We start from the raw sequence: 25,226 nt of genomic DNA, 5'->3' as shown, positions 1-25,226 counted from the left end.
ACACAAAGAAGGTTCCAATGTCAGATTTCTAAAGATAGCTACAGCACTCAACCCAAGGTTTAAGAATCTGAAGTGCCTTCCAAAATCTGAGAAGGACGAGGTGTGGAGCATACTTTCAGAAGTCTTAAAAGAGCAACACTCTGATGCAGAAACTGTAGAACATGACCACCAAAAAAGAAAAGCAACCTTCTGTTGGTGGCATCTGACTCAGATGATGAAAATGAACATGCGTCGGTCCGCACTGCTTTGGATCGTTGTTGAGCAGAATCCGTCATCAGCTTGGACAGACATCCTCTGGAATGGTGGTTTAAGCATGAGGGGATATATGAATGTTTAGCACATCTGGCACATACATATCTTGCGACGCCGGCGACAACAATGCCATGCAAACACCTTTTCTCACTTTTGGGTGACATTGTAAACAAGAAGCGGGCAGCATTATCTCCTACAAATGTAAACAAACTTGTTTGTCTGAGCGACTGGCTGAACAAGTAGGACTGAGTGGACTTGTAGGCTCTAAAGTTTTACATTGTTTTATTTTTAAATTATGTTATTTTTTGTACATAATTCTACATTTGTAAGTTCAACTTTCATGATAAAGAAATTGCATTACAGTACATGTATTAGGTGAATTGAAAAATACTATTTCTTGTTTTTTACAGTGCAAATATTTGTAATAAAAATATAAAGTTATCACTGTATACTTTGTATTCTGTGTTGTAATTGAAATCAATATATTTGAAAATGTAGAAAACATCCAAAAATATTTAAATAAATGGTATTCTACTCTTGTTTAGCAGCGCAATTAATTGTGCAATTAATCACAATTAATTTTTTAATTGCAGTTGAGTGTGATTACTTTTTTTAATCGCTTGACAGCCCTAATAATTATAAATTAATTGGAATATGAATATTGTACTTACATTTTAGTGTATAGAGCAGTATAAACAAGTCATTGTATGAAATTTTAGTTTGTACTGACTTCACTAGTGCTTTTTCTGTAGCCTGCTGTAAAACTAGGCAAATATCTAGATGAGTTGATATACCCCCTGGAAGACCTTTGCGTACCCCCAGAGGCATGTGTACCCCTGGTTGAGAACCACTGGCCTAGGTGATCTGGTTCCCCACATTTCTCATTGGTTTCATTTCATTCATCTTTTTTCTTTAGATTACCTAAAATGTAGTAGAGCAGAGTGGTCATTCAAACGTAAAGGTTGTCTGCACAATCCTATTGTGGTACCAGGCAGGACCACCTCTAGGCACCAGCAAAGCAAGCACGTGCTTGGACGGCACAATTCCAGGGGCCGCCATCCTTTTTTTTTTTTTTGACTTGTGCAGTTGCACTCTCAGAGCTTTGGGCGGCAAAAAACCTAGAACCAGCCCTGGTACCTGGTATTTTTTAATCTGAAATATGACTTAAATGAATGCAGATGAACAATTATGGTATCTTTAGCATTTGCTTCCACGACTCTCAACACTTGTTGAGCAGTGAGTGAATGCTAGCTATCTGACTGCTGATGTGACTGAGAGATTAACGCTACCAATCACACCTCAGTCACCTGATCCGTGAAAAGAACCTCTTATTTCACATTTGTTTTTAAATAGGTATCAAAACAACAGCAGTAAGAAAAGGCGATGACTATGTCATAAATGGTGGCAAGATGTGGATTACTTCAGGATGTCAAGCTGACTGGATGTGCCTGCTGGCAAATTCCAGTGAAGGACCTCCCCACCAAAATAAATCTCTTATATGTCTACCAATGAACCTACCAGGTAAAAGCACTGATTTGTTTTTCTTACAGTTTTCTTTTTATTGCGTTTTACAGCATATGATATAAAATCTTTTGGAGAGAACATAATATGTCCTCAACTCAGTGTTATATTGTCAAATAAAGTAACCAAGCAAATATTCCCTAGGATGGAGTACTGCAAAAAGGGATCTGGGGGCCATAGTGGATCACAAGCTAAATATGAGTGAACAGTGTAACACTATTGCAAAAAAAAAAAAAAAAAGCAAGCATCATTCTGGGATATATAAACAGGAGTATTGTGAGCAAGACACGAGAAGTAATTCTTCTGCTGTACTCAGCACTGATTAGGCCTCAGCTGGAGTACTGTGTCCAGTTCTGGGCACCATATTTCAGGAAAGATGTGGATGAATTGGAGAAAGTCCAGAGAAGAGCAACAAAAATGATTAAAGGTCTAGAAAACATGACCTATGAGGGAAGATTGAAAAATTGGGTTTGTTTAATCTGGAGAAGAGAAGACTTACAGCTGTTGTGGCAACCTGTGGGCTGCACGCGGCCCGTCAGGGTAATCTGCTGGTGGGCCACCAGATCATTTGTTTACATTTGCACGGCCGCCCACAGCTCCCAGTGGCCGCGGTTTGCCATTCTCAGCCAATGGGAGCTGCAGATAGCCATGCAAATATAAACAAACGATCTGGCAGCCTGCCAGCAGATTATCCTGACGGGCCTCAAGTTGCCCACCACTGACTTGGAGAGAATATGATAACAGTTTTCAAGTACATAAAAGGTTGTTACAAGGAGGAGGGAGAAAAATTGTTCTCCTTAGCCTCTGAGACTAGGACAAGAAGCAATGAGCTTAAATTGCAGCAAGGGAGGTTTAGGTTGGACATTAGAAAAAACTTCTAACTGTCAGGGTGGATAAACACTGGAATAAATTCCCTAGGGAGGTTGTGGAATCTCCATCACTGGAGATTTGTAGGAGCAGATTAGACAAACACCTGTCAAGGATGGTCTAGATAATACTTAGTCATGTCATGAGTGCAGGGGGCTGGACTTTAGATGATCTCTCAAGGTCCTTCCAGTCCTATGATTCTATGTCACTCTGAAATATTAAATGGTAGGTACAGAATGAATGAATGAACAGAAAGAGACAAAGGGAGGAAATTAAATATTTTGCAGACTTCAGACTCTGATGCCAAAGCTACTGTAACATAAAGGTTTCTTCTAGCCAGAAATATTGTTTAAAAAAGTCTATCAATAGGCTTCTGTTGGAGTAATTTATAAGCTACTCTGGAAACAGATCAGTTAAGTAATTGCCAAGGACAAAATTAATACCTTACAAAACATCATTAAAAACAGATTGAAGCAAAACTCTGAATAAACTATCATAATATCCAGTGTTTTAACCTTGGAGAGGGTCCACAAATGCTGTCCTGGATTCTGGTCCTCCACCACTCCCACCCCACCCCATCCCCTCAAAATGGTGTTCAGCTACTCCTCACAATATATTGTGTATTATTTTATCTTTATAGACTACATGGAGCTTTGGAGGATAAAAACTGTAAACTTCTGTGCTCGCCTTTCATCTTTCCAAAATACTGTTGAACTCTTTCTTTAGTGAGAATTACAGCACAGAATTTATACTTATATACTACTAATTAGAAAGTTATCAGTATATTAATAGATGTACAAGTTAAACACTTTTTCTCCATAAGAGCATTTAAAACATACGTATATTTCTAGGGGCTAAGTATTTAGTTTTACTAAGTAAATTATTTAAAGTAAGAAGTTTTTAATCATAACTGAAGAAACATGATCACTGAAAGTGTTTATGTTGTAATTTTAAATATACGCCTCTATATATGAGCACATTTTCACTATTACTATATAACAGTATACAATATTTTATCTGTAGTATATTCAGATGTTATATTGTGCAATTGTAATAAAAATTACTTTAGGGGCCTTGTCTGCTATACACACAGTAATACATATAATACAAGATATTACATATATAATAATACGATAACATAATACAAGATGGTAATATATGTATTTCTTATGTAAAGAATGCATCTGAGAAATGGTATTTGAGTCATAGTGTGTAATCATGTAAATAAAGATTGTGCATTAATACATAACAAACATAAAGTGGGAGCATTAAGGTATTGCATTCAATTTTAATTTTATCATTTCTAAAGCTTTGGTTGCTTAACCATGCAATTTTACTATTGCATTAACATAGTGTTTGTAATTTAATGTTACACAAGCCACTGCTAACACTGTGGTTGGAAGAGCACAACATTTATTTCAACCTAATCTGACATCATGTCTACTATGGAGATGGATTATTAGATAATGCTAAATAAAATTATGGATTTGGGCCCACCTCCTGGTGTAAAGCTCATCCAATCTCTGTATGCCAAAAAAAGGAGGAGTTCTCATATTGTTTAGTTTTGGATCTCCTTGTTGGAGTGAGTGAATGATACAGCCTGGCAAGATACCATAATTGTAGAGAAGATACCATTTGAAACTAGATTGTGAAAATCCTACCTCTATGTTGGGTGAAATTCACCACCTGAGGCATATGCGCCTCTGAAGTGGTGCATTGGCCCATCTGTGCATTGGCCCAAAATTTCACACCTTGATGAGATGTGGGACTTCAGTGGGATTGGGATTGCTTTTTATGGCAGCTCAGTAGTGAGAATAAGTGTTTCAGTGTGGACCAAAACACATTTTCCCTGACATCTGATGCTTAAACTGTTTTCATAAAAGAGCAATTAACAAAGGGTCAAGAGCAATGCTCTCAGGAGGGTTAAATAATGAGCCATATGCATTTAGATGCCACTCAAGACTACCAGAGGCAGAAATGCTTTTTTTCCTCATGTGAAAAGAAAAAAAATTCCTCTATGCTGTTGACGCTGTTTGGGGATTAATTTCAAGTGATTTAACTGTAACTGTCCAGCTGCAAAATGGTCACTGCTAGCTGGCAGAAGAAAATGAATAGCTGGTGTTAGTTGCTGAAAGCCTCCATTGTATTCCATACATATGTAATGTGGCTTTTTAATGTCACTGGAGACATTTTGACCAGACAGGTACCCTCTTTCCAGAAAAATGTGATCATTGCAACATAGTACACTGAGAGAGGGAAAGGAAAGTCTTGGATCTAGTTTCACTAATCCTGAAAATGAGTTGATATGACAACCTATACATTATGTGAGACTAATTTGCAGATATTTATGAATTGGGAACTGCTCATATATTTGAAAGATAACTCAGAGGTTACAAAATACACAGATAAAATGGTCTTATTCCTAAATATCTATTACTGCCTTTACTGCAGTGTTGTCACTCAAAAAGTTACATTAATTTCTGCATTTTATACCATATAAAATAACATAAAAGCTAACCTGATACTGCTAGATTTCTAGAGGTCCATTAAAATAAAGGTTTCAGAGTAGCAGCCGTGTTAATCTGTATCCCTAAAAAGAAAAGGCGGATTTGTGGCACCTTAGAGACTAACAAATTTATTTGAGCATAAGCTTTCGTGAGCTATAGCTCACTTCATCGGATGCATCCACTGAATGCATCCGATGAAGTGAGCTGTAGCTCACGAAAGCTTATGCTCAAATAAATGTGTTAGTCTTTAAGGTGCCACAAGTCCGCCTTTTCTTTTTATTAAAATAAAGGCCATTTCTACTAGCAAATCATTAATTTTTTAGGATTATGAGAAGTAAGGTCTTTAGGATTATGAAAATTCTGATTTCCCATTTAAAAATAGTGGTGTTCTAACAGATAGGGAAGGAATGCTGTGGTTAGGTTTAAGACACTTTCATGTTTTCTTAAATTTAGGATTTTATTGTAGCCTAAGCATAGACATTTTCAAATTTGCAAATATTAGTACAGAACTCTTTCTTTTGTTAAATTAATATATATAATTATATACCGTAGACTCTTATTCCCTGTATTCTTCCTAATCCATCTTTATTTTTAGGTGTTTCCATTGCTAAAAAGATAGACAAGATGGGTATGAGGTCATCAGACACCGCACAGATCTTTTTTGAAGATGTCAGAGTTCCCAGCAAATACCGAATTGGGGAGGAAGGAATGGGCTTTACATACCAGATGTTGCAATTCCAGGAAGAGCGTTTATGGGCAGTAGCCAACAGTAAGTCATCAGCCATACTCCAGGCAAGAGAGAAGACTCTTACAAAATGACTAACAGAATTTACTTTCCTGGTGGTGGATTACAGCTAACTCTTGTGATTCATTTTTGTAAAATTGGTCATAGTCTAGACATAGAGAACTTTATCTTTGTATAGCTGGAATAAAAATGAAATGGAAAGAAAGTAACCTTTGGATACTACTAGTGAGGCACTGTATGGTTTTTGTTGTTTGTTTTTTTTGGTTTGGAGTTTTTTTATGTGTTTGTTTTTGCTGGAGCTTTCTGACAACAGCATGAGGAAGAAGCAGCAGCATTGTGTATGGGCTGCCAATGAAATACAAAGATGATCATAATACATATGGAAAATAGCAAACATGGATTTACCATAAGGCTGCGTTCTGAAACTGCCTGTAATGGAGAAGTTATAATTTTCTGTTTTTTCTCAAGAGAATTTTGTGGCTGCGTAAAGGTGCTCTTCTTTAACAGCTCTCTGTCTCAAATCTTCTATTCACCTTGATACAGGTACAGCATAAGCAGTGGCAGGACAAATTTCCCCGTGCTGCTCTGCCTCTGTGTCTCAAGCCTGAACTGGCAGGCCTCTTCTGTGGGAGTGAGAGTGTGGCTTAGTCTCTAGACCCATTTAGAGCTTGCTTCTGCTCCCATTGGAGTCAATGGGAATTTTGCAGAACTTAAGCAGAGGCAGATGGAGGGTTTTTTTGTTTGTCTGACTGTTGTTTTTATGGTGCCTTCTTTAAGTTTTGTGAAGGTGGTCTTGTAATGCAGACACTTACTGACTGAGAACTGATTGTGACAGCCAGCACTTATTAGTGCATAAAGTACCACACAAGTGCTGAGTATTATTAATAATTAACTTAACTTGGACTACCAAATAGTAATCAAATGGTATCAAATTTCAATCATTACTAATGCAGGACAAATTCAAACCTGTGTCCCTTTACCAGCCTCCTGAACCATTCACTCTTTTACAATATTTACTTAGTTTATAGTATTATTTGGCCCACTCTAAGAAGTGTATCTTTACTAAAATTTCAAAGTTATGTAAAGATATTTTAGACAGGACTGGTAGCTCTGTCTATTGTTAAGATTGCCCAATGTGTCCCATTATATGATGCTGTTTTCAGTTGCTTATAACTTTGTCCAACTTTAACTGTTCGGGCTGAAATTTTACATGCTGGGCATCTGTATTCAGTCTCAATTCTACTGGAAAATGTCATCCAAAATGGTTCAGTGATTTCTGAGAATGAGATTAGGAAAAAATAGGCTGTTTGGCTCATCTTAAAAAAAAAAATCTGGTGACCTTTTCTTTGAACAGCTCTAGCATCCTCAGGCTTTGGAGTGGGGACTTGAAATTTGGTAGGGGGTGAAGGATATGCCTTTTTGCCAGCCCTGTGGAAATCTACCTAAATTTGGCCAAGTAATAAGTCTCAGAAAAATCACAGTTTGCATATGCTCAGTAGAGACTTGTGTGACAAAGACAAAGCTCTGTTCTTGCCTCTGAGGGTCCCGCGTTTCCTGGCGGATTTTGCTAGCCTCAGAGGCTCACTGTGACCCTCCACGTAACCCTTCTCTCTCTAGAGACGAGGGTCACAGTCTACTGAGCCATTTTCATCATAAGCCAGCGAGGTGGGTGAGGCAAACTTATCCTTCCTTGAACAGTCTCTGTTATCTCCCAGTCTCAGCGACTAATCAGGGGGCAAAGGTGGGGGAGAGGGAGCCCAGGCCCACCCTCTACTCTGGGCTCCAGCCCAGGGACCCTAATAGTATCAGCTATGGTAGCTGACCTTTTAGAAACATGACATGTACAATTCCCTGGGCTACTTCCCCCACAGCAGCCCTCACTTCCTCAAGCTCCACTTCACCCTTACCTCAGGGCCTCCTTCCTTGTGCCTGATATGGTGTGTACTACTCAGTCTCCACAACAGCGCAACTTCCTCCCACAGCTCCTGACACGCACCCCCACCTGACTAACTGGGAGGCTTTTAACTAGTTTCAACCAGCCCCTGATTGGCTTCAGGTGTCCCAATCAACCTAGCATTCTCCCTGCCTTCTGGAAAGTTCTTAATTGGCCCCAGGTGTCTTAATTGACCTGGAGCAGCTGCCATTTCACTTATCCTGGTAGCAGGGATTTGTTTAGCCTGGAGCTAATATATCTATCTCCCACTACTTTTCTATAGCCATCTGGCCTTGCCCTGTCACACTTGCTAGAGCTTAACACCTAATATCTCTAAAGAATCCACCCTCCCTAAGCATGCCCAGCCTCTCCTAGTTCTTAGTGCTGACCAGACTGTGCATGCACCACCCGATCAGAGCGACTGAGTATGCCTCCTCCAGCCCAGGGATAGAGGGACAAAGCTGGATTTTTCCTGTTCAGCCTTATGCTGGCCCTCTGCACAGAGGGTGAATTTCACCCGAAGAGTGCAAGAATCTTGACTGTCTCTAGCCCCTGGGCTGGGAGTAACTCTTTTTTCCATCTCCTCAGTCTTGCATATCCACAAAGTCAGTCACAAGCTGTCCCTTAACCATTGGAATCAACTGCAGAATTCTTTCCATAACACAGACAAAGGTTTGCTGCTGAAGCTTAAAAGACAAAATATCCCCCCCGCCGCCCCCAAAGAGGCAAAAGAGTCTCACTGTGACAAGATTCTCCCTACAGATATTTGTATCATTCTGCTCTTCTACCAGTCCCATCAAAGCCATATAGAAGCTTTTTTTCTTAATTAATTAGTATGTCATTACACAGCAGTTACCATCTATCCCTTGGGGATTGTATGCAAGGAAAAGGCAGCTTTGTCCCCGTTGAAATCTTGTCAATTTTTAAATTTTAATTTGCAGATCTCTCTCTCTTATGACTTGCTCTCATAATTACCACAGTAACTGAAGAGCTGATGTTCCCCTCTCTCCACAGGGATAAGTGAACATTCCAACAGCTGTCCCACTGGGAATGCCACTCAAATTTTAACCACTTCCAGATTTTCCCTTCTCTTCTGCTTTGATGTGGCAGGAATCACATCACAGAGCCATAGAGTTTAAGGTCAGAAGGGATCATAGGATTGTCCAGCCTGACCTCTTGTGTATCATACGCCATTGCATTTCATCCAGTTATTCCACTAATGAGCAAAATAAGTTGTGGTTTTGGCTAAAGCAATCTTCCTGAAAGGCAGCCAGTCTTGTTTGAAGACATGGGAAATCCACCACTTCTCTTGGTAATTTGTTCCAGTGGTTAATCACCCTCATTGTTAAACATGTGTGCCTTATTTCTGATTAAATTGTCTGGCTTCAGGTTCTGAGCATTGGCATTGGTTCTTGTTATGGCTTACTTCACTATACTGAAAAGCTCTTTGGTACCAGGTATTTTCTCCTTGTGAAGGTACTTATACACTGTAATCAAGTTATTTCTCAGTTTGGTCTTCGATAAACTGAACAGATAGACCTTCTTAAGTCTCTCACTGTAAAGGTGTTCTCCAACCCTAGAGTCATTTTTGTGGCTCTTTTCTGCTCCCTCTCCAATTTGTCAACATCCCGAGGAACGTATGCACTATTCCAGTATCAGTCTCACCAATGCCATATACTTCCCTACTGTTGTTACTCCCATTTATACATCCATGTATCGCATTAGCCCCTTTTGCCACAGCATCGCATTGTAGGGTGACCAGATGTCCCGATTTTATAGGGACAGTCCCAATTTTTGGGTCTTTTTCTTATATAGGCTCCTATTACCTCCAACCCACATCCCGATTTTTCACACTTGCTGTCTGGTCACCCTATCGCATTGGGAACTCATGTTGCGTTTCTTGTCCACTATGTCCCCTAAATACTTTTAAGAGTCACAGCTTTCCAGGATATAGTCTGCCATTCTGTAGGTATGGTGTACAAATTTTCTCTATAAAATGTAATAGAAAGTTCCTCCAAGTTTAGAATATAATATGGATGTTGAAATAAAAGACAAACAAAAGAAAGTGGCTGAGAAATCAAAATTGAAGGATAGAGGATTAAATTACACTTTATCTGTGGAAATAACAGTGAAATGGGGAAAAGAGTCCTGTTATGAGAAAGGTGACAGAGGTTCAGAGAAACTTCCTGGTAGACATGATAAAGCCAGGCAGCTTTTTGTAAAGGGATTAATGTTGTTAAAAAACATCTGAGACTGAATTTCTCTGAAAACAAAGTTAACCAAATTAGCACAGCCTTGGAAACAATTTTTCATTTTTAAGATATTTTTTAAGTATGTGATCTGCAGGGATCTGTGGTCCTGTAGCTCAGCCTAAAAAGTAATGTGATGCCTGTAATGTGCTGACAAAGACTTTTTGTTGTACTGAGAGAAACATTAGTTGACAGAATAATGTGTATTTCCTTTTCATTTTTTTAAAGGACAACAAGGTTAAAACTATATTATATTAAAAATCTCTTCATACCTCTGGCTCCAGTCCTGCCACTGGATCCGCATAGGAGTGGGGATTCAACCCTGGGAAATCAAATATAGGACTGGGCCTAAGTTGCCTGTAAAACGATATTTTTAAAATCTTTTATTTTCTAAATAGGGGCAGATTTTCAGGGCCAGCCTCCATCCCTGCAGGTATAAACATTTCTAGATAATCTACTCACTTCTTGGGACCCACAAATGAGAAGTTTCAGAGTAACAGCCGTGTTAGTCTGTATTCGCAAAAAGAAAAGGAGTACTTGTGGCACCTTAGAGACTAACCAATTTATTTGAGCATGAGCTTTCGTGAGCTACAGCTCACTTCATCAGATGTATGCCGTGGAAACTGCAGCAGACTTTATATATACACAGAGAATATGAAAAAATACCTCCTCCCACCCCATTGTCCAGCTGGTAATAGCTTATCTAAAGTGATCATCAGGTGGGCCATTTCCAGCACAAATCCAGGTTTTCTCACCCTCCACCCCCCCACACAAATTCACTCTCCTGCTGGTGATAGCCCATCCAAAGTGACAACTCTTTACACAATGTGCATGATAATAAAGTTGGGCCATTTCCTGCACAAATCCAGGTTCCCTCACCCCCCTCCCAAAAACCACACACACAAACTCAGTATCCTGCTGGTAATAGCTCATCCAAAGTGACCATTCTCCCTACAATGTGCATAATTAAGGTGGGCCATTTCCAGCACAAATCCAGGTTTTCTCACATCCCCCCCACCCCCATACACACACAAACTCACTCTCCTGCTGGTAATAGCTCATCCAAACTGACCACTCTCCAAGTTTAAATCCAAGTTAAACCAGAACATCTGGGGGGGGAGAGGTAGGAAAAAACAAGAGGAAATAGGCTACCTTGCATAATGACTTAGCCACTCCCAGTCTCTATTTAAGCCTAAATTAATAGTATCCAATTTGCAAATGAATTCCAATTCAGCAGTTTCTCGCTGGAGTCTGGATTTGAAGTTTTTTTGTTTTAAGATAGCGACCTTCATGTCTGTGATTGCGTGACCAGAGAGATTGAAGTGTTCTTCGACTGGTTTATGAATGTTATAATTCTTGACATCTGATTTGTGTCCATTTATTCTTTTACGTAGAGACTGTCCAGTTTGACCAATGTACATGGCAGAGGGGCATTGCTGGCACATGATGGCATATATCACATTGGTGGATGTGCAGGTATACAAGCCTCTGATAGTGTGGCTGATGTTATTAGGCCCTGTGATGGTGTCCCCTGAATAGATATGTGGGCACAATTGGCAACGGGCTTTGTTGCAAGGATAAGTTCCTGGGTTAGTGGTTCTGTTGTGTGGTATGTGGTTGTTGGTGAGTATTTGCTTCAGGTTGCGGGGCTGTCTGTAGGCAACAGAACCACACAACAGAACCACTAACCCAGGAACTTATCCTTGCAACAAAGCCCGTTGCCAATTGTGCCCACATATCTATTCAGGGGACACCATCACAGGGCCTAATAACATCAGCCACACTATCAGAGGCTCGTATACCTGCACATCCACCAATGTGATATATGCCATCATGTGCCAGCAATGCCCCTCTGCCATGTACATTGGTCAAACTGGACAGTCTCTACGTAAAAGAATAAATGGACACAAATCAGATGTCAAGAATTATAATATTCATAAACCAGTCGGAGAACACTTCAATCTCTCTGGTCACGCAATCACAGACATGAAGGTCGCTATCTTAAAACAAAAAAACTTCAAATCCAGACTCCAGCGAGAAACTGCTGAATTGGAATTCATTTGCAAATTGGATACTATTAATTTAGGCTTAAATGGAGACTGGGAGTGGCTAAGTCATTATGCAAGGTAGCCTATTTCCTCTTGTTTTTTCCTACCTCTCCCCCCCCAGATGTTCTGGTTTAACTTGGATTTAAACTTGGAGAGTGGTCAGTTTGGATGAGCTATTACCAGCAGGAGAGTGAGTTTGTGTGTGTATGGGGGTGGGGGGGATGTGAGAAAACCTGGATTTGTGCTGGAAATGGCCCACTTTAATTATGCACATTGTAGGGAGAATGGGGACAATGGGGTGGGAGGAGGTATTTTTTCATATTCTCTGTGTATATATAAAGTCTGCTGCAGTTTCCACGGCATACATCTGATGAAGTGAGCTGTAGCTCACGAAAGCTCATGCTCAAATAAATTGGTTAGTCTCTAAGGTGCCACAAGTACTCCTTTTCTTTTTACAAATGAGAAGGTTGAAGTCTATCTTGTAAAGTGTCCCCTTGCAGTTCAGTGCAGATGCAATTATTTCTGGACACAAAATTGTTCCTATAAAGCATAGACCAGTTCAAGTCTATCTGATAGCCTAATCCATAGTTTGTATACCTGAGGAAGTAGCACATCTTCAAAGAATTTTGTTTTAATCTGTTTCCATTGGAATTTATATTAAGAATAGAACAAAAAGAATAATTTTCTGGAAATGTTTTTATTGGCCTTATGTTTCATAAAAATCTTATTTTGCCAGATCAAAATGTGGTCCCAAATTATTAAACATTCCTTTCTCTCTTTGTCTGCTAAATGTGTCACAAAGACAAGGTGAGTGAGGTAATATCTTTTATTGGACTAACTTCTGTTGGTGAAAGAGACAAGCTTTTGAGTCACACAGAGCTCTTCTTCAGGTCTGGGAAATGTACCCAGACTGTCACAGCTAAATACAAGGTGGAACAGATTGTTTAGCATAAGTAGTTAACACACATTTCAAGGGACCATTAAAGGTGAAGTAACCAGTTAACACCCTACCAGTCATCCAGTGTCTCTTTTCAGTTGATGATTTTTAGTGTCTAGCAAAGTTATGAAGAGAAGCTTCTAGGCTTGTCTCTTGAAAGTGTTGTGCAGATTTCCTTTGAGAATGAGGACTGGGAGGTCAGAGTAATCACGTTGTGAAAAGTGTTCACCCATAGGTGATGGAGTGTTTTTGTCTTTTATCATTTTTCTGTGTGAGTTCATGTGAGAGCAGTGTTTGTCTGGTTTCACCCACATAGTTATTACTGGGGCATTTAGTGCACTGTATGAGGTACACCATATGTGTGATATGCAAGTGTAGGACCCATGAATCTTGATAGGTATGTTGTGGGGGTGTTGATCATCAGAGCAGTGGAGATATGCCTACAGGCTTTGCATTTCTTGATCTGACAAGGGCTGCTGCCGCTTTGAGTTGGTGTATCCTATCTGGTGTATCCTCACCTTGCTTCTAGTGATAAGCTCGGAGAGGTTGGCGGTTGTTTGAAGGCCAAAAGAGGGGGTTCAGGAAAGATTTCTTTCAGAGTGTGGTCCCCATTGTGTATGTGTTGTAATTGTTTGATGATAATCCATATGGGTTCCAGTGTGGGGTGTGGTAAGTGACAACTAGGTATATGCGGTCAGAGGGGGTTTTATTTCTGTATGGAAGCAGCTTTCTCAGGGTACTTGGGTGTTCCATGATGTGAGCTACTTCTCTGGTGGAGTGTCCTTGTTTAGGGGAGGCAGTTTTAAGTGTGTTGAGGTATATATCCCAGTTTTTCTCCTCAGAGTCTATTTTGTGGTATCTGAGTGCCTGGCTGTAGATAAATTTCTTGATGTGTTTGGGTGGTTACTAGGTCTGTGAAGGCAGGTGTGATTATGTTGGGTTTCTTGTATATAGTTGTTTGTAGGGTTCCATTGTTGAAGCTGATCATGGTGTTCAGGGAGTTGATGCTAGTGTGGGAGTGTTCTACAGAGAATTTGAGGGGTGGGTGATAGTTGTTGAAGTTATGGTGGAAATCTATGATGGTGTGTATGTCATCGGTCCAGAAAATGAAAATATCATCAACGTATCTCAGGTATATCATTGGTTTTGTGTTGCATTTGTCCATAAATTCTTCCTCAAGGTGTCCCATGAAGATGTTGGCATATCGTGGAGCCGTCCTACTACCCATCACTGTTCCCATGGTTTGGACAAAGTGTTCATTGTTGAATGTAAAATTCTTATGAGTGAGGATGAAATGGATGAGTTTGATGATGTGTTTGGAGTGGATATCTGAGGGCTGTCCATTATCTTGTAAATATTTGAGGCAGGCAGCAATGCGAGGGATGTTGGTGTACAGGCTACTGATATCCATAATGGCAAGGATGGTGTTCTGAGGAGGTTATAAATGTTGTGGAGTTTCTGGAGGAAGTCAGTTGTGTCGTGGAGGAAGCTGGCCCTTTGTGCGGTGAGTAGTTGGAATATGGGTTCTATGAGTCCTGATACTCCCTCAGTCAGAGTGCTGTGGCCAGATATGATGGGTCTGCGTGGGTTCCCATGTTTGTGTATTTTGGGAAGCATATAGAAGGTCCCTGGAGTGGATTTGTGGGGGATGAGGTTGTAGAGTTTCTCTTTGAGTTGTTTGGGGGAGGATTTGATGATCTCCTTAAATTCCTGGGTAAACTGTGGTGTGGAGTCTTCTTTGAGTTCTTTATAGTTGGTGTATAGCAGTGGTTCTCAACCTATTTACCATTGTGGGCCACATGCAATACTACTTGCATAACCCTGAGGATGTCACATGGGCCGCAGCTGTGTGCTGATTGGGCCGCAAGTGGCGAATCACTTATGTATAATATAGTAAATATATCACAGACATTAATAAAAGTAGCTGTGTTTCTTGCTTTCTTGAAGAAAATAATGAAGCACACCTTTCTGTTCATAATGTGACATGCCCATTCAATTTTAAAAATCTGTCATGTTGCCCTCAGGACAACATGGACCCCTACAGAGTCCCACAGATGCTAGCAGATCACACTGTAAGACTGGGGACCTGGACAGTAAAGTGCAGATCTCTTTTATTTATTAATTCCTATATTCAACTTGGAGGTGATGGGAAAGTTTAATGTGTGCTAAGTCCGTAGAAAGGTATCTTTCTAAATACTTAATTTGTGCATGGGGGCTCAGGTCTGTGAGTCATGCAGCCAGGGCCAAGTCAGAGAACAATGATAAATGTTTAGGCATGAGGTGCTCTGCATTCTGATGTGGCAGATTGTTAGGCTTGGGAGTAGATGGGGATGTCCCCTTTGTATCCCTGAGGAATGACCTTGCACATTGGTTATCAGTAGAATGAAGAGAGCTTAGTTCATTTCTTCTAGTTTAAGGAGAGTTGTAGAAAGACTAGGCATGGAAAATTATGTACAGGGGAGCAGATTGTTCCACATATGTCTACTGTTGTTACCCAGGGTTTTCAGAACCCACAGTAGTGGTAACTTAACTATTTCACTCTAGGTGGTATCAAGAATAAATCAACGGGAACACAGAAATTCCATCTGATAAAAGATTAATGCAAGTAAGCGTGCTCTGTCTAAAACTGCAGTTTATTAGATTTAAGCACTCACAGACATAAGCAATAAGTTTAGAACATCCCAAATATTTACCTAAAATCTGGAATAGTATTGAGTAATTAACAGCAGGTTTACTTTGGCCAGTTGCTAACCCACTGAGGAGAAAAGGTGTAGGGAAAAATGTCTCTCAGGATGGCTTCAGAGGTCTGCTCCAAGTACACTGTATTAGCTAACCTTTATAACTAACTTCTACAAAATACGTAGGTCATCGTGACCCCTACTAAATCATCACTTTTCCTAACTTTCAATAAACTACTTATCAACAAACATTCCTAACAATCTTAATTGTAATAAACTTCTATATCAAAGGCGCCCAGATTCAAGGTTTTCTGTCCACTTATTTTCTTTCAGTCTCAGTTGTTGACCTTTTTCTCTCCACTCCTATTCTGATTAGCAGAAATTGCCAGCTAGTTTTGACCTTGCCTCTAAAAGCCTGCTTTCAAATTAACCCTATACTATGTGGTGTTCTATTTTATTAATTCATGGTGGCTGAATGCACATAATAGGATTGCCATTAGCATGATCACATTCTGGGGTACACTCCTACCCCTCAAATCCAGGGTAACACTCTAGGATTCTTACACCATCCTTTGAGGCCACTGGACTCTACGGACTAATGGTCTTATTGAGTATAGTAATTCTTATGTTCCTACAGTTCAGAATTCTTTGTTCCTTTAGCTTGTCCCAACATGTACAGAAGGTTATATGGGTGTGATGGGTGACCAGTGATGAGACAGAAGCAAGGAGTAGCCTTGAAAGTGATGCAGAATGTGATGTGGAGTCCCTGAAGGGACTCATAAAGATGGGTGATGAGGCAGGGAAGATGAGTTTGGCAGCTGTGCCATGTGGATGGCCTAGAAGGAATGAGGTGAATGGAGAGAAGAAGGTTACAATAATCAAGGTAGGAGATTACTGAAGCATGGACAAGGGTAGTGGCAGTAGATATAGAAAAGAAGATGTTCTTAGTATTCCAGTTTATACATACATACACTCTAAAGTCTTTCTTCAAGACATATTGGAATGACGGACATCTGTAGGGAAGTGAAACTATAAATAGTAAATAAGCCCCATAGAATAATTTATTTTTAAATAACTAGTTTATTCATTGTACCTATTTCACACAAGCTGGGAGGAAAAAAAAGTCTTCCTTTTTAACAAACCTCACACACACCACATAACCGCAAAACCCTTGAATAAAAACAGCTGTTGTTCTGTGCTTTGATTCCTCTAGTCCTGGCACCAATGGAAAATGTGATACAAGAAACTATTGACTATACTCGCCAACGGAAAATATACAACCAGCCAGTACTGCATAACCAAACAGTGCACTTTCGCCTGGCAGAATTAGCAACTGAGGTGGAACTTGTTCGCTCTCTGCTCTACCAGGCTGTTGGTAAGCTTCCACATTTGGCTTCAGGAATATACTCTTAATATCAAAAAATTGTCATGATTGGAAATCTGTGGGAAGGGGGTTGGGAGTGAAGTTATACTGCAGTCAGTGACTTACTATAGAATTTGTGCTTTTTTATTTTAGCTCTCTATATAAGAGGCAATGATGTGACCAAATTTGCTTCCATGGCTAAACTAAAGGCAGGTCGTCTAGCCCGTGAGCTGAGTGATAATTGCCTCCAGTTCTGGGGCGGAATGGGATTCACCAATGAGGTGCTAGTGAGCAGACTTTACAGGTGAGTCACTGTTTGAGAATGTGAAAGGTTTTGACTCTGCTTTAAATAACTTTGATCAAATATATGGAGTATTAAAAACCCTACATGGGATGTTTGCTCTTTCCAGTTTTGCTGCAGTGAAAATAATCTGGAACAGACCCTCAGTTGATGTAAATAATGAAGTTCCATTGGAGTTACAGAAGCCACAGATCTGATCCTTTGATTATCTCCTGCCTGATCCTGCAGTGAGATCCACAGGCAGAGAGTTTCATTGGCTCCAATGTGACTTTGCCTAGGTGTAACGGTCAAGGAATATGGAAGAAGATCCCTTTTGCAGGGATCTTCTTTAAACAGTAATTGTGTGGTTTAATCTACCCACAAGGCTCGTCTGAAACTCAAGTAAAGGGAGTGGTCACTGGTGACTCCATATTCCTTCTACAGTTCACCATTAGCCCTATATGTCTCTAAGGCAGTAGCTCCAGAGAGAAGGACACCTTAATGACAGGTCCTTTCCCCATTAGCAAGGGGGTGCCTATCCTAGGTGCTCCTGACACAAATTACAGAACCAAAATAAAAATGAATGAGCAACAGAACTTGACCCCCCATAAAAATGGATTCAGGAGTCTACCTTTAGGCTCCTGTTTTTGAAACTCAACACTCCGCACAGCTCCAACAACCTTTCCCCTGGTGGACCTTCCAGTATTCTTCTCTGGCAGCCTGTGTGGGGCTAGCTCAGGGATCTTTTCCAAGACATGTGGAGGAATGAAATTCTGCCTCTCGCTCCCTCAATGCTGCCCCTTGGATGGGATTTAAGAGGTGCAAAGGCCTTACAGTGGCCCTACACACCATGAGTAAATTTTACCTGTAGAGACTCTGTGGACTTTTAAAAGGGAGATGCCAAACTATACACCCTGAGCCCACTGAGATTCCTGCAAAGATGATAAAAACAGAGGGAAGAGAAATACTGACTATAGAAATGAGCAAAATTGTAAGGAGAATATTTTCTATGCATTGCCAATAATCCTTTAAGTGGGATGCTGGCTCCAGTACCCTGTGTTCTTTTGGAGGATGGTTATAGCCTATATGCCAAGTGATGTTATTGCTGTATGCATTTTTACATAAACAAAATATGGATCTTAAATTCTCTTGCTTATAGTAGATTTCAGCTTGCATATCAAACCTCATAACAAGATGCCTAACAAAGTGTTAGTGGAATCAGGGTTAGGTCTGTCAAGATACTAATAAATATACCATTTCTGCATAAAGTGGCAATAGGAAAATTGAAAAAATGGAAGTTATAAAAATTTTACTTCTTTATAATGTGTTACTTTGTTTCTAGAAATAAAGCTCTTGAAATACTTTACTAAAAATTACATCAGAGCACAGGATATAAACTGTCAACAGTCTCATTGCTAACCTCTTCTGTTAAACCAAGTCTAACCTCTTCTGTTAAACCAATGCAACAGAAGAAGGAAAGTGTTATTTAAAAATGTCTGATATAAAACTGCCGTCCCTTTGTTAGAAAGGCTGTAGAACTGCTGCTTCAGAGAGGTAAGGCTGATGTGGGCTGGCTGAAGAAGAGCTCGGATGTGTTGACCACAAGGTAGTGATATGGCAATTTCCCGAGCAGGGAGCAGTGTAAGTGCTTCATTCCCCAGAGCACCTTTCTGCAAGCTTCCTGCCCTTTTCAGAGCATGCTGCTGTTGGCAGTGGTGTTGTAATACATTTGTATTACATATGCCTCAGGAGTAGGATTTCCGTGGAGGAGGGAAATAAATCTCATGCATTTGAAAAGGTTTGATTTGTCCTCTGAACTTGTGGTTTTGGCACCATAGCTACTTCTGGGAGCACCCGTCTGACTCTGCTATGGCTGTTCTGGCCCATTCCAGGATAGGGCAGTTATGTATAAGGATTCCAGGATAAGCAGACTAGAGTAGTTATGTATTTGCTCTCCAGCTGGCAAATCCAGCACATTTCCTATTGGGATCTAACCTGTGCCTGCCATCTAATATTAAAGAAATAAATCCTTGCCACCTCAAAAGAAAAAGCCTTATAAATAGACCTAAATGATGATGATCACAGTCCAGAATTTTGTTATGAACTAATACAATTCCATGGCTGGATAATTATAGTCACCAGAGAGGTGAAGTAAGAATATCACCTGAAGGAACAAACAGGTTTACTCTGTGATCCTTTGTAATCTCTACTAATAAACAAAGCAGCAAGTCTCCTAATACTAGCTCTTCCTTTTACTCAGACATTGCTGTAATCAGTTCACATCACTGTGACGTTTGTACAGCAGCAAGCAGCTGTTACTGTAAGTGCATGGCATGTCCATTCAGTCATACCAGGAAAATTAATTTGCAAAGTAATCCTTAGTAAGCAGCGTTAGTGCTTGACACACAGGTCAGTCTGCTATTACTTCAGCAAGCATCATGAACTATGATAACTGTTTAATACAGTCAATACATTTGAAATTGCTTAACAGTGTTGGTAGGGACTTTTAACTAGACATTGTACAAACCTGTCTGCCAAGTTGTTTCAGTAATTGTTATCACTTTAAGTTCAATAGCTCTGAAATCATTTGTTCTACAAAAGTATTTCCAACGTACAGAGTTGTTAGAAGATGGAATTAATGAAGGCTAGTTACCCCTCCCCCTCACTAAACACATCCTGCTGCTTTTATGTAATACATTTCCCAGATGTTTCACTTCTTATATCTCAGTGTTTATTAAATAAAATAGATATAGTAAGGATTTTTCTTTTCTTTTTTGGGGGGAGAGGGGGAGGAGAAAATCATTTTCGCTCACTGATTCCAGATATATGATTGTTTCATGGAAAGATCCCCATTTTATATAGGTAGACATTTCCATATATTACATATTTGGATATTCAACAAACTTAGATTTCATTTTAATATAACATGACTTTTTTAGCTTGTCAGTGACTAACTAATTTGCTTTATTAGAAACTATTTAAATTTGTAAAGGGTTATGATCAACCTGAAATCTAGTCATCACAAAATTTTTTTACAGTAGTTTAAAATACTACAAGCTACCTCTGGCTTCTGTCAACTGTTACAGTGTTGCAGTCACGCATTCCTGCTTTTTAAATGTTTTTCTTCCCCAGTTGCTGTGTGTAAAACCCAAGCAAGCAACAGGGGAAACTGATTATTGGCTATGCTTATGAAACAGGTAAAATGACTGTAAATGGTGCTGCCAAAAGTGCAAAGTGGGGTAAATCCAAAAGATTTCTTTTTCTCAAATACCTTTTAGTTATTGCTAGGCAAAGTTTTATTAGTAATAGATAAAATTATAAGTATGGTTTTTAAATTGTTACTTTGAATAACCAAGCATTTGCTCGGTTTCAGAGTAGCAGCCGTGTTAGTCTGTATTCGCAAAAAGAAAAGGAGTACTCGTGGCACCTTAGAGACTAACAAATTTTTTTTAGCATAAGCTTTCGTGAGCTACAGCTCACTGCATCGGATGCATTCAGTGGAAAATACAGTGGGGAGATTTATATTTCCCCATGTTTATCTCCCCCCCCCACACTGTTCCTCAGACGTTCTTGTCAACTGCTGGAAATGGTCCACCTTGATTATCACTACAAGGTGTGTTTCCCCCCCCCCCAACTCTCCTGTTGGTAATAGCTCACCTTAAGTGACAGGTTTCAGAGTAACAGCCGTGGTAGTCTGTATTCGCAAAAAGAAAAGGAGTACTTGTGGCACCTTAGAGACTAACCAATTTATTTGAGCATGAGCTTTCGTGAGCTACAGCTCACGTCATCGGAGTGAGCTGTAGCTCACGAAAGCTCATGCTCAAATAAATTGATTAGTTTCTAAGGTGCCACAAGTACTCCTTTTCTTTTCACCTTAAGTGATCACTCTGGTTACAGTGTGTATGGTAACACCCATTGTTTCATGTTCTCTGTGTATATAAATCTCCCCACTGTATTTTCCACTGAATGCATCCGATGAAGTGAGTTGTAGCTCACGAAAGCTTATGCTCAAATAAATTTGTTAGTCTCTAAGGTGCCACAAGTACTCCTTTTCTTCAAGCGTTCTTTCAAGCTTGAATTATTTTGTGTTTTTTTAGAAAATGTTTAAAAAGTCAGTGTAACCTTTTATGTTGTTTTTTCAAACAGACCATAAATCTTATGAACGTATACATCTGATCTAGAATGACTCTAAGTAATTTCTTCTTTTCTTGATATGTGTCTGATTACCACAATGTTGCTATTGAATTGAAGAATGGTAGTTTAGCAAAACAGTTTTTTCCCCCAGGGAAAATCAAATTTACAAAGAAAATAGGAAAGAGCAGGGGCATGGTGGTTTATAGATCTGAGTTGCTATGAGAATTTAGGCATCACGGGTGGGGATGGCTCAGTGGTATAACAGCCAGCTTTTCAATTACTATTGCTGAAACCACCCACTCAAAAATAAGTAGGGTTAGAGCGGCCCTTCCAGGAAGATAAACTAAGTAAAAGTAAGGCCTTAAAAATAGTCTTATCAGATCAGGGTGGATGTTGGATACCATGATGTATTTTAAGAAGTAGTATTTACTCCAAAGTCATGCAAAAATGAACTGCCCCCGGTGTTCTGCAGAACCCTTGCTGCTGTTCGATTGTGACCCTTCACTACAGAGATCACTGAAGTTCAATGTTACAGATTACACTGAATTTCTGAAAAGTTAAAGGATGCAAGATGCCTTTTCTCCCTAGAACCCTTTTAGGGAACCTGTTCTCTCTACCCTCCATCCCCAGCAGACACAATTCCTTTTGTAAAGTGCAGCCTTCATCGTGGGGAGCATGGAGATTTCAAGTGTTAGCCTAACAAACTTGGACAATCTAAACAATGTAGACAATGGAACACAAGCTGCTCTTTAAAGGTTTCTCTGGCCAATTTTTAAAGCTGTAGGAAGTTAGCAAAGGGGCAAATCCTTCATAAGCTTTACTTTGAAGGGGAAACAAAATTACTGAAATTCAGAGCTAGCATTACACTTGAAGAAAACTGCATTTCCAAACTTTAGGCTATGTCTGAAGCAATGCTGTGTTTTTCTTTTCAAACAACCGGAAAAGTTCCTTCACTCTGATTGATGTGTATGTACAATATTAACTAAGGTTTTGTCTAGGAAGTATATACACTTCTACAGCTAGAGTATGTTTCTGTGTAAGAAAACCAGACGAAAAGTAGCTTTGTAGTAACTAAATGTGTGTCGGGGGCGGGGTGGGGGAGAGAGGAAACATTTCAGTTCAGCATGAATTTTCAGCTGATGTATCATATAAATGTTTTCACCCATTCTTTTTCTCTGCAGAGACTCAAGACTACTGTCAATAGGGGCTGGTGCAGATGAAGTCATGCTTTCCATTATATGCAAATATATGGAAACTCTTCCACAAAAGAAGTAACACCCAGCAACAGTTACATTTCTTCATTGAAAATTCATGAGAGAGATACAATATATTGATTACATACTGAAAGAATAAGCAATATATTTAAGGTGAAATTTAAGTGAAATTTTCTAGCATTTATGCCAATGATCTACTAGTTAGTGCCTTTGTATGCAAAATTTCTTGTACCATAACTTTTAAATTAAATACTGAAATTAAAAGAAAGTAATCTGAAAACATGTATCCTCTTGCAACATTTTTTTCTCTTGTTGCAGACTAGTTGCTGCTTGTGAGTGGTCCAGTGCAGGGGTGGCCAACCTGAGCCTGAGATGGAGCCAGAATTTACCAAAGTACATTGCTAAAGAGTCACAGTAATATGTCAGTAGCCCCCCATCAGCTCTCCCCCCAGCCCTGTGCCTTCCGCCGGCCGGCAGCCCTGCTGATCAGCGCCTCCCACTCCCTCCCCCGCACCTCCCAATCAGCTGTTTTGTGATGTACAGGAGGCTGGGGTGGTGGTGGAGCGAGGACATGACAGGCTCAGGGGAGGGGGCGGGAAAGAGTGGAGTGGGGGCAGGGCCTGTGGCAGAGCCAGGGGTTGAGCAGTGAGCACCCCCCGGCACATTGGAAAGTTGGCGCCTGTAGGTCCAGTCGCAGAGTTGGTGCCTGTACAAGGAGCCGCATATTAACTTCTGAAGAGCAACATATGGCTCCGGAGCCACGTGTTGGCCACCCCTGGTCTAATGCATATGAAGTAAATGGAGTGAGTGTCTACTTATATAAGCAAGGTACACCTACATTTAAAAAATCTAAACCATGATAAAATTGAGTGCCGCCTTGCCACATCCAGTGCAAGAGACAATTCTACCAGTAGTTTACTTAAGCAAATTTTAATGTAAAACTGCACTGAACACCAACCATATTGGAGGCATGCACTTCATCTTAGGTTGTAAGCTCTTTGGGGAACGGACTTTCTTTTTCTTCAGTGGTTGCACGGTCCCTGGTCCAGAATTAGCACTTCTAGGCACCACAGTTTCTCATTTCTCATACCACATTTCTTGCATTTGTACATTCCGTTACTGGAACGGTAATTCTGCTGTCCTTCACTCACCTATAGGTTACCTAACTCTCACTTAGTAATATTAAATGATCAATAGCTCACACACTGCAGAAAGTGGATCTACATATACATCATTCATTTCGAACAGTGGCCATAAGTCTGGTAATATTCCCTTACATACCTAGTCCTTAGCTATCCGGGGGTAGCCGTGTTTGTCTGTATCCACAAAAATAACAAGGAGTCCGGTGGCACCTGAAAGCCTAACATATTTATTTGAGCATAAGCTTGCATGGGTAAAAAACCACTTCTTCAGATGGTTCTTTAGAAGTGGGGTTTTTACCCACAAAAGCTTATGCCCAAATAAATCTGTTAGTCTCTAAGGTGCCACCGGACACTCTGTAGTCCTTAGCTGAATTGTTACAGTCTGCAACCACACTGGGGAAGTTATACAGTCTACTGCCTGTGTTATACAGGAGGATACACTGGATGAGCACAAGGGTCCTTTCCGGCTTTGGAATCTATGATTGACAGGAGTTTACACTGGTTAGGACCTACGGACCAAATAGACAACAACTTTTTTTTTTTTATTTTCTCTACATAGATCAGTCCATTAATATTTGCTCATTTTGAATATTGATTCATCAGTGTCAGTTACACTTATTAGAATTGTTTAAACTTGATTAAATGTGTTTCACAGTGCCATAAATTGTAATTGCTTTAAAGTACAAATATGTGACAAATGAAATTTGATTGGACAAATTAGCATAATTTGTTACAGAAGTCCCTGTCATGCAATGTACAGCTGCTTGCAATAAATGTAAAGGTTAGTTTTACATTATACTTACATTGAATCAAAATTAGTCTTTACATTTCAACCTTATCTGTACCTTCAAAATTGACTCTGGTTATTCCTTCCACCACTTTTAGATGAGAACAAACCTTTTAAACTGAAACATATTAAAAAATCAACTGTCAAAAACCATTTTACTGCAAAAAGAATGCTTTTGATGGGATTACTGCTCATTAAAATGGAGAATTTTCACAGTTTAATGATAAATCATAACGTATGTCTTAAGGAATCTCCACAGCATTGTGGGGTTAATTCTTTAAAGCAGATATTCCTTTAAGCATCATGACAGCTAATATAAAAGTACATTGCAACTGGAAATACTTGTTTTGCTGGTACAGTAAAATACCATTTGCATTAAGTGCAAGAGCCATTTAAAATTACTAATTTTAAAAAACCCCAACCCCACAGCAATTAAATTTAAAAACAAAAGCAAAGATAATTACAATATACATTGGAGAACTGTGTGAATAACCGACAGTTTGGTTTGGTGGCAATTCTGAAAACTAAAAAAGAATAAAAACCATTTTGAGCTGAATCAAACATTTTTG

General features: G+C 39.8%; 1 protein-coding gene across 3 annotated transcripts in view; it reads left to right on the top strand.

Moving 5' to 3' along the window:
- Positions 1-23,008, top strand: part of LOC140907610 (probable acyl-CoA dehydrogenase 6) — a 142,767-nt gene extending 119,759 nt beyond the window's left edge. For all 3 annotated transcript variants that reach the window (XM_073333921.1, XM_073333924.1, XM_073333922.1), the window contains 5 exons: positions 1,606-1,773; positions 5,743-5,916; positions 16,951-17,112; positions 17,254-17,404; positions 22,696-23,008. In XM_073333921.1, coding sequence (XP_073190022.1) covers positions 1,606-1,773; positions 5,743-5,916; positions 16,951-17,112; positions 17,254-17,404; positions 22,696-22,789 — 749 coding nt within the window. In that variant the 3' untranslated portion in view covers positions 22,790-23,008. The remainder of the gene's footprint in view (positions 1-1,605; positions 1,774-5,742; positions 5,917-16,950; positions 17,113-17,253; positions 17,405-22,695) is intronic.
- Positions 23,009-25,226: the final 2,218 nt, after the last annotated feature.

This window comes from Lepidochelys kempii, chromosome 2 (genome assembly GCF_965140265.1).
Source record: "Lepidochelys kempii isolate rLepKem1 chromosome 2, rLepKem1.hap2, whole genome shotgun sequence".
In the NCBI taxonomy this organism is placed as follows: domain Eukaryota; kingdom Metazoa; phylum Chordata; order Testudines; family Cheloniidae; genus Lepidochelys; species Lepidochelys kempii.
Note: the sequence above shows the minus strand (reverse complement) of the source record. Positions and strands in the feature narration are given on the sequence as shown.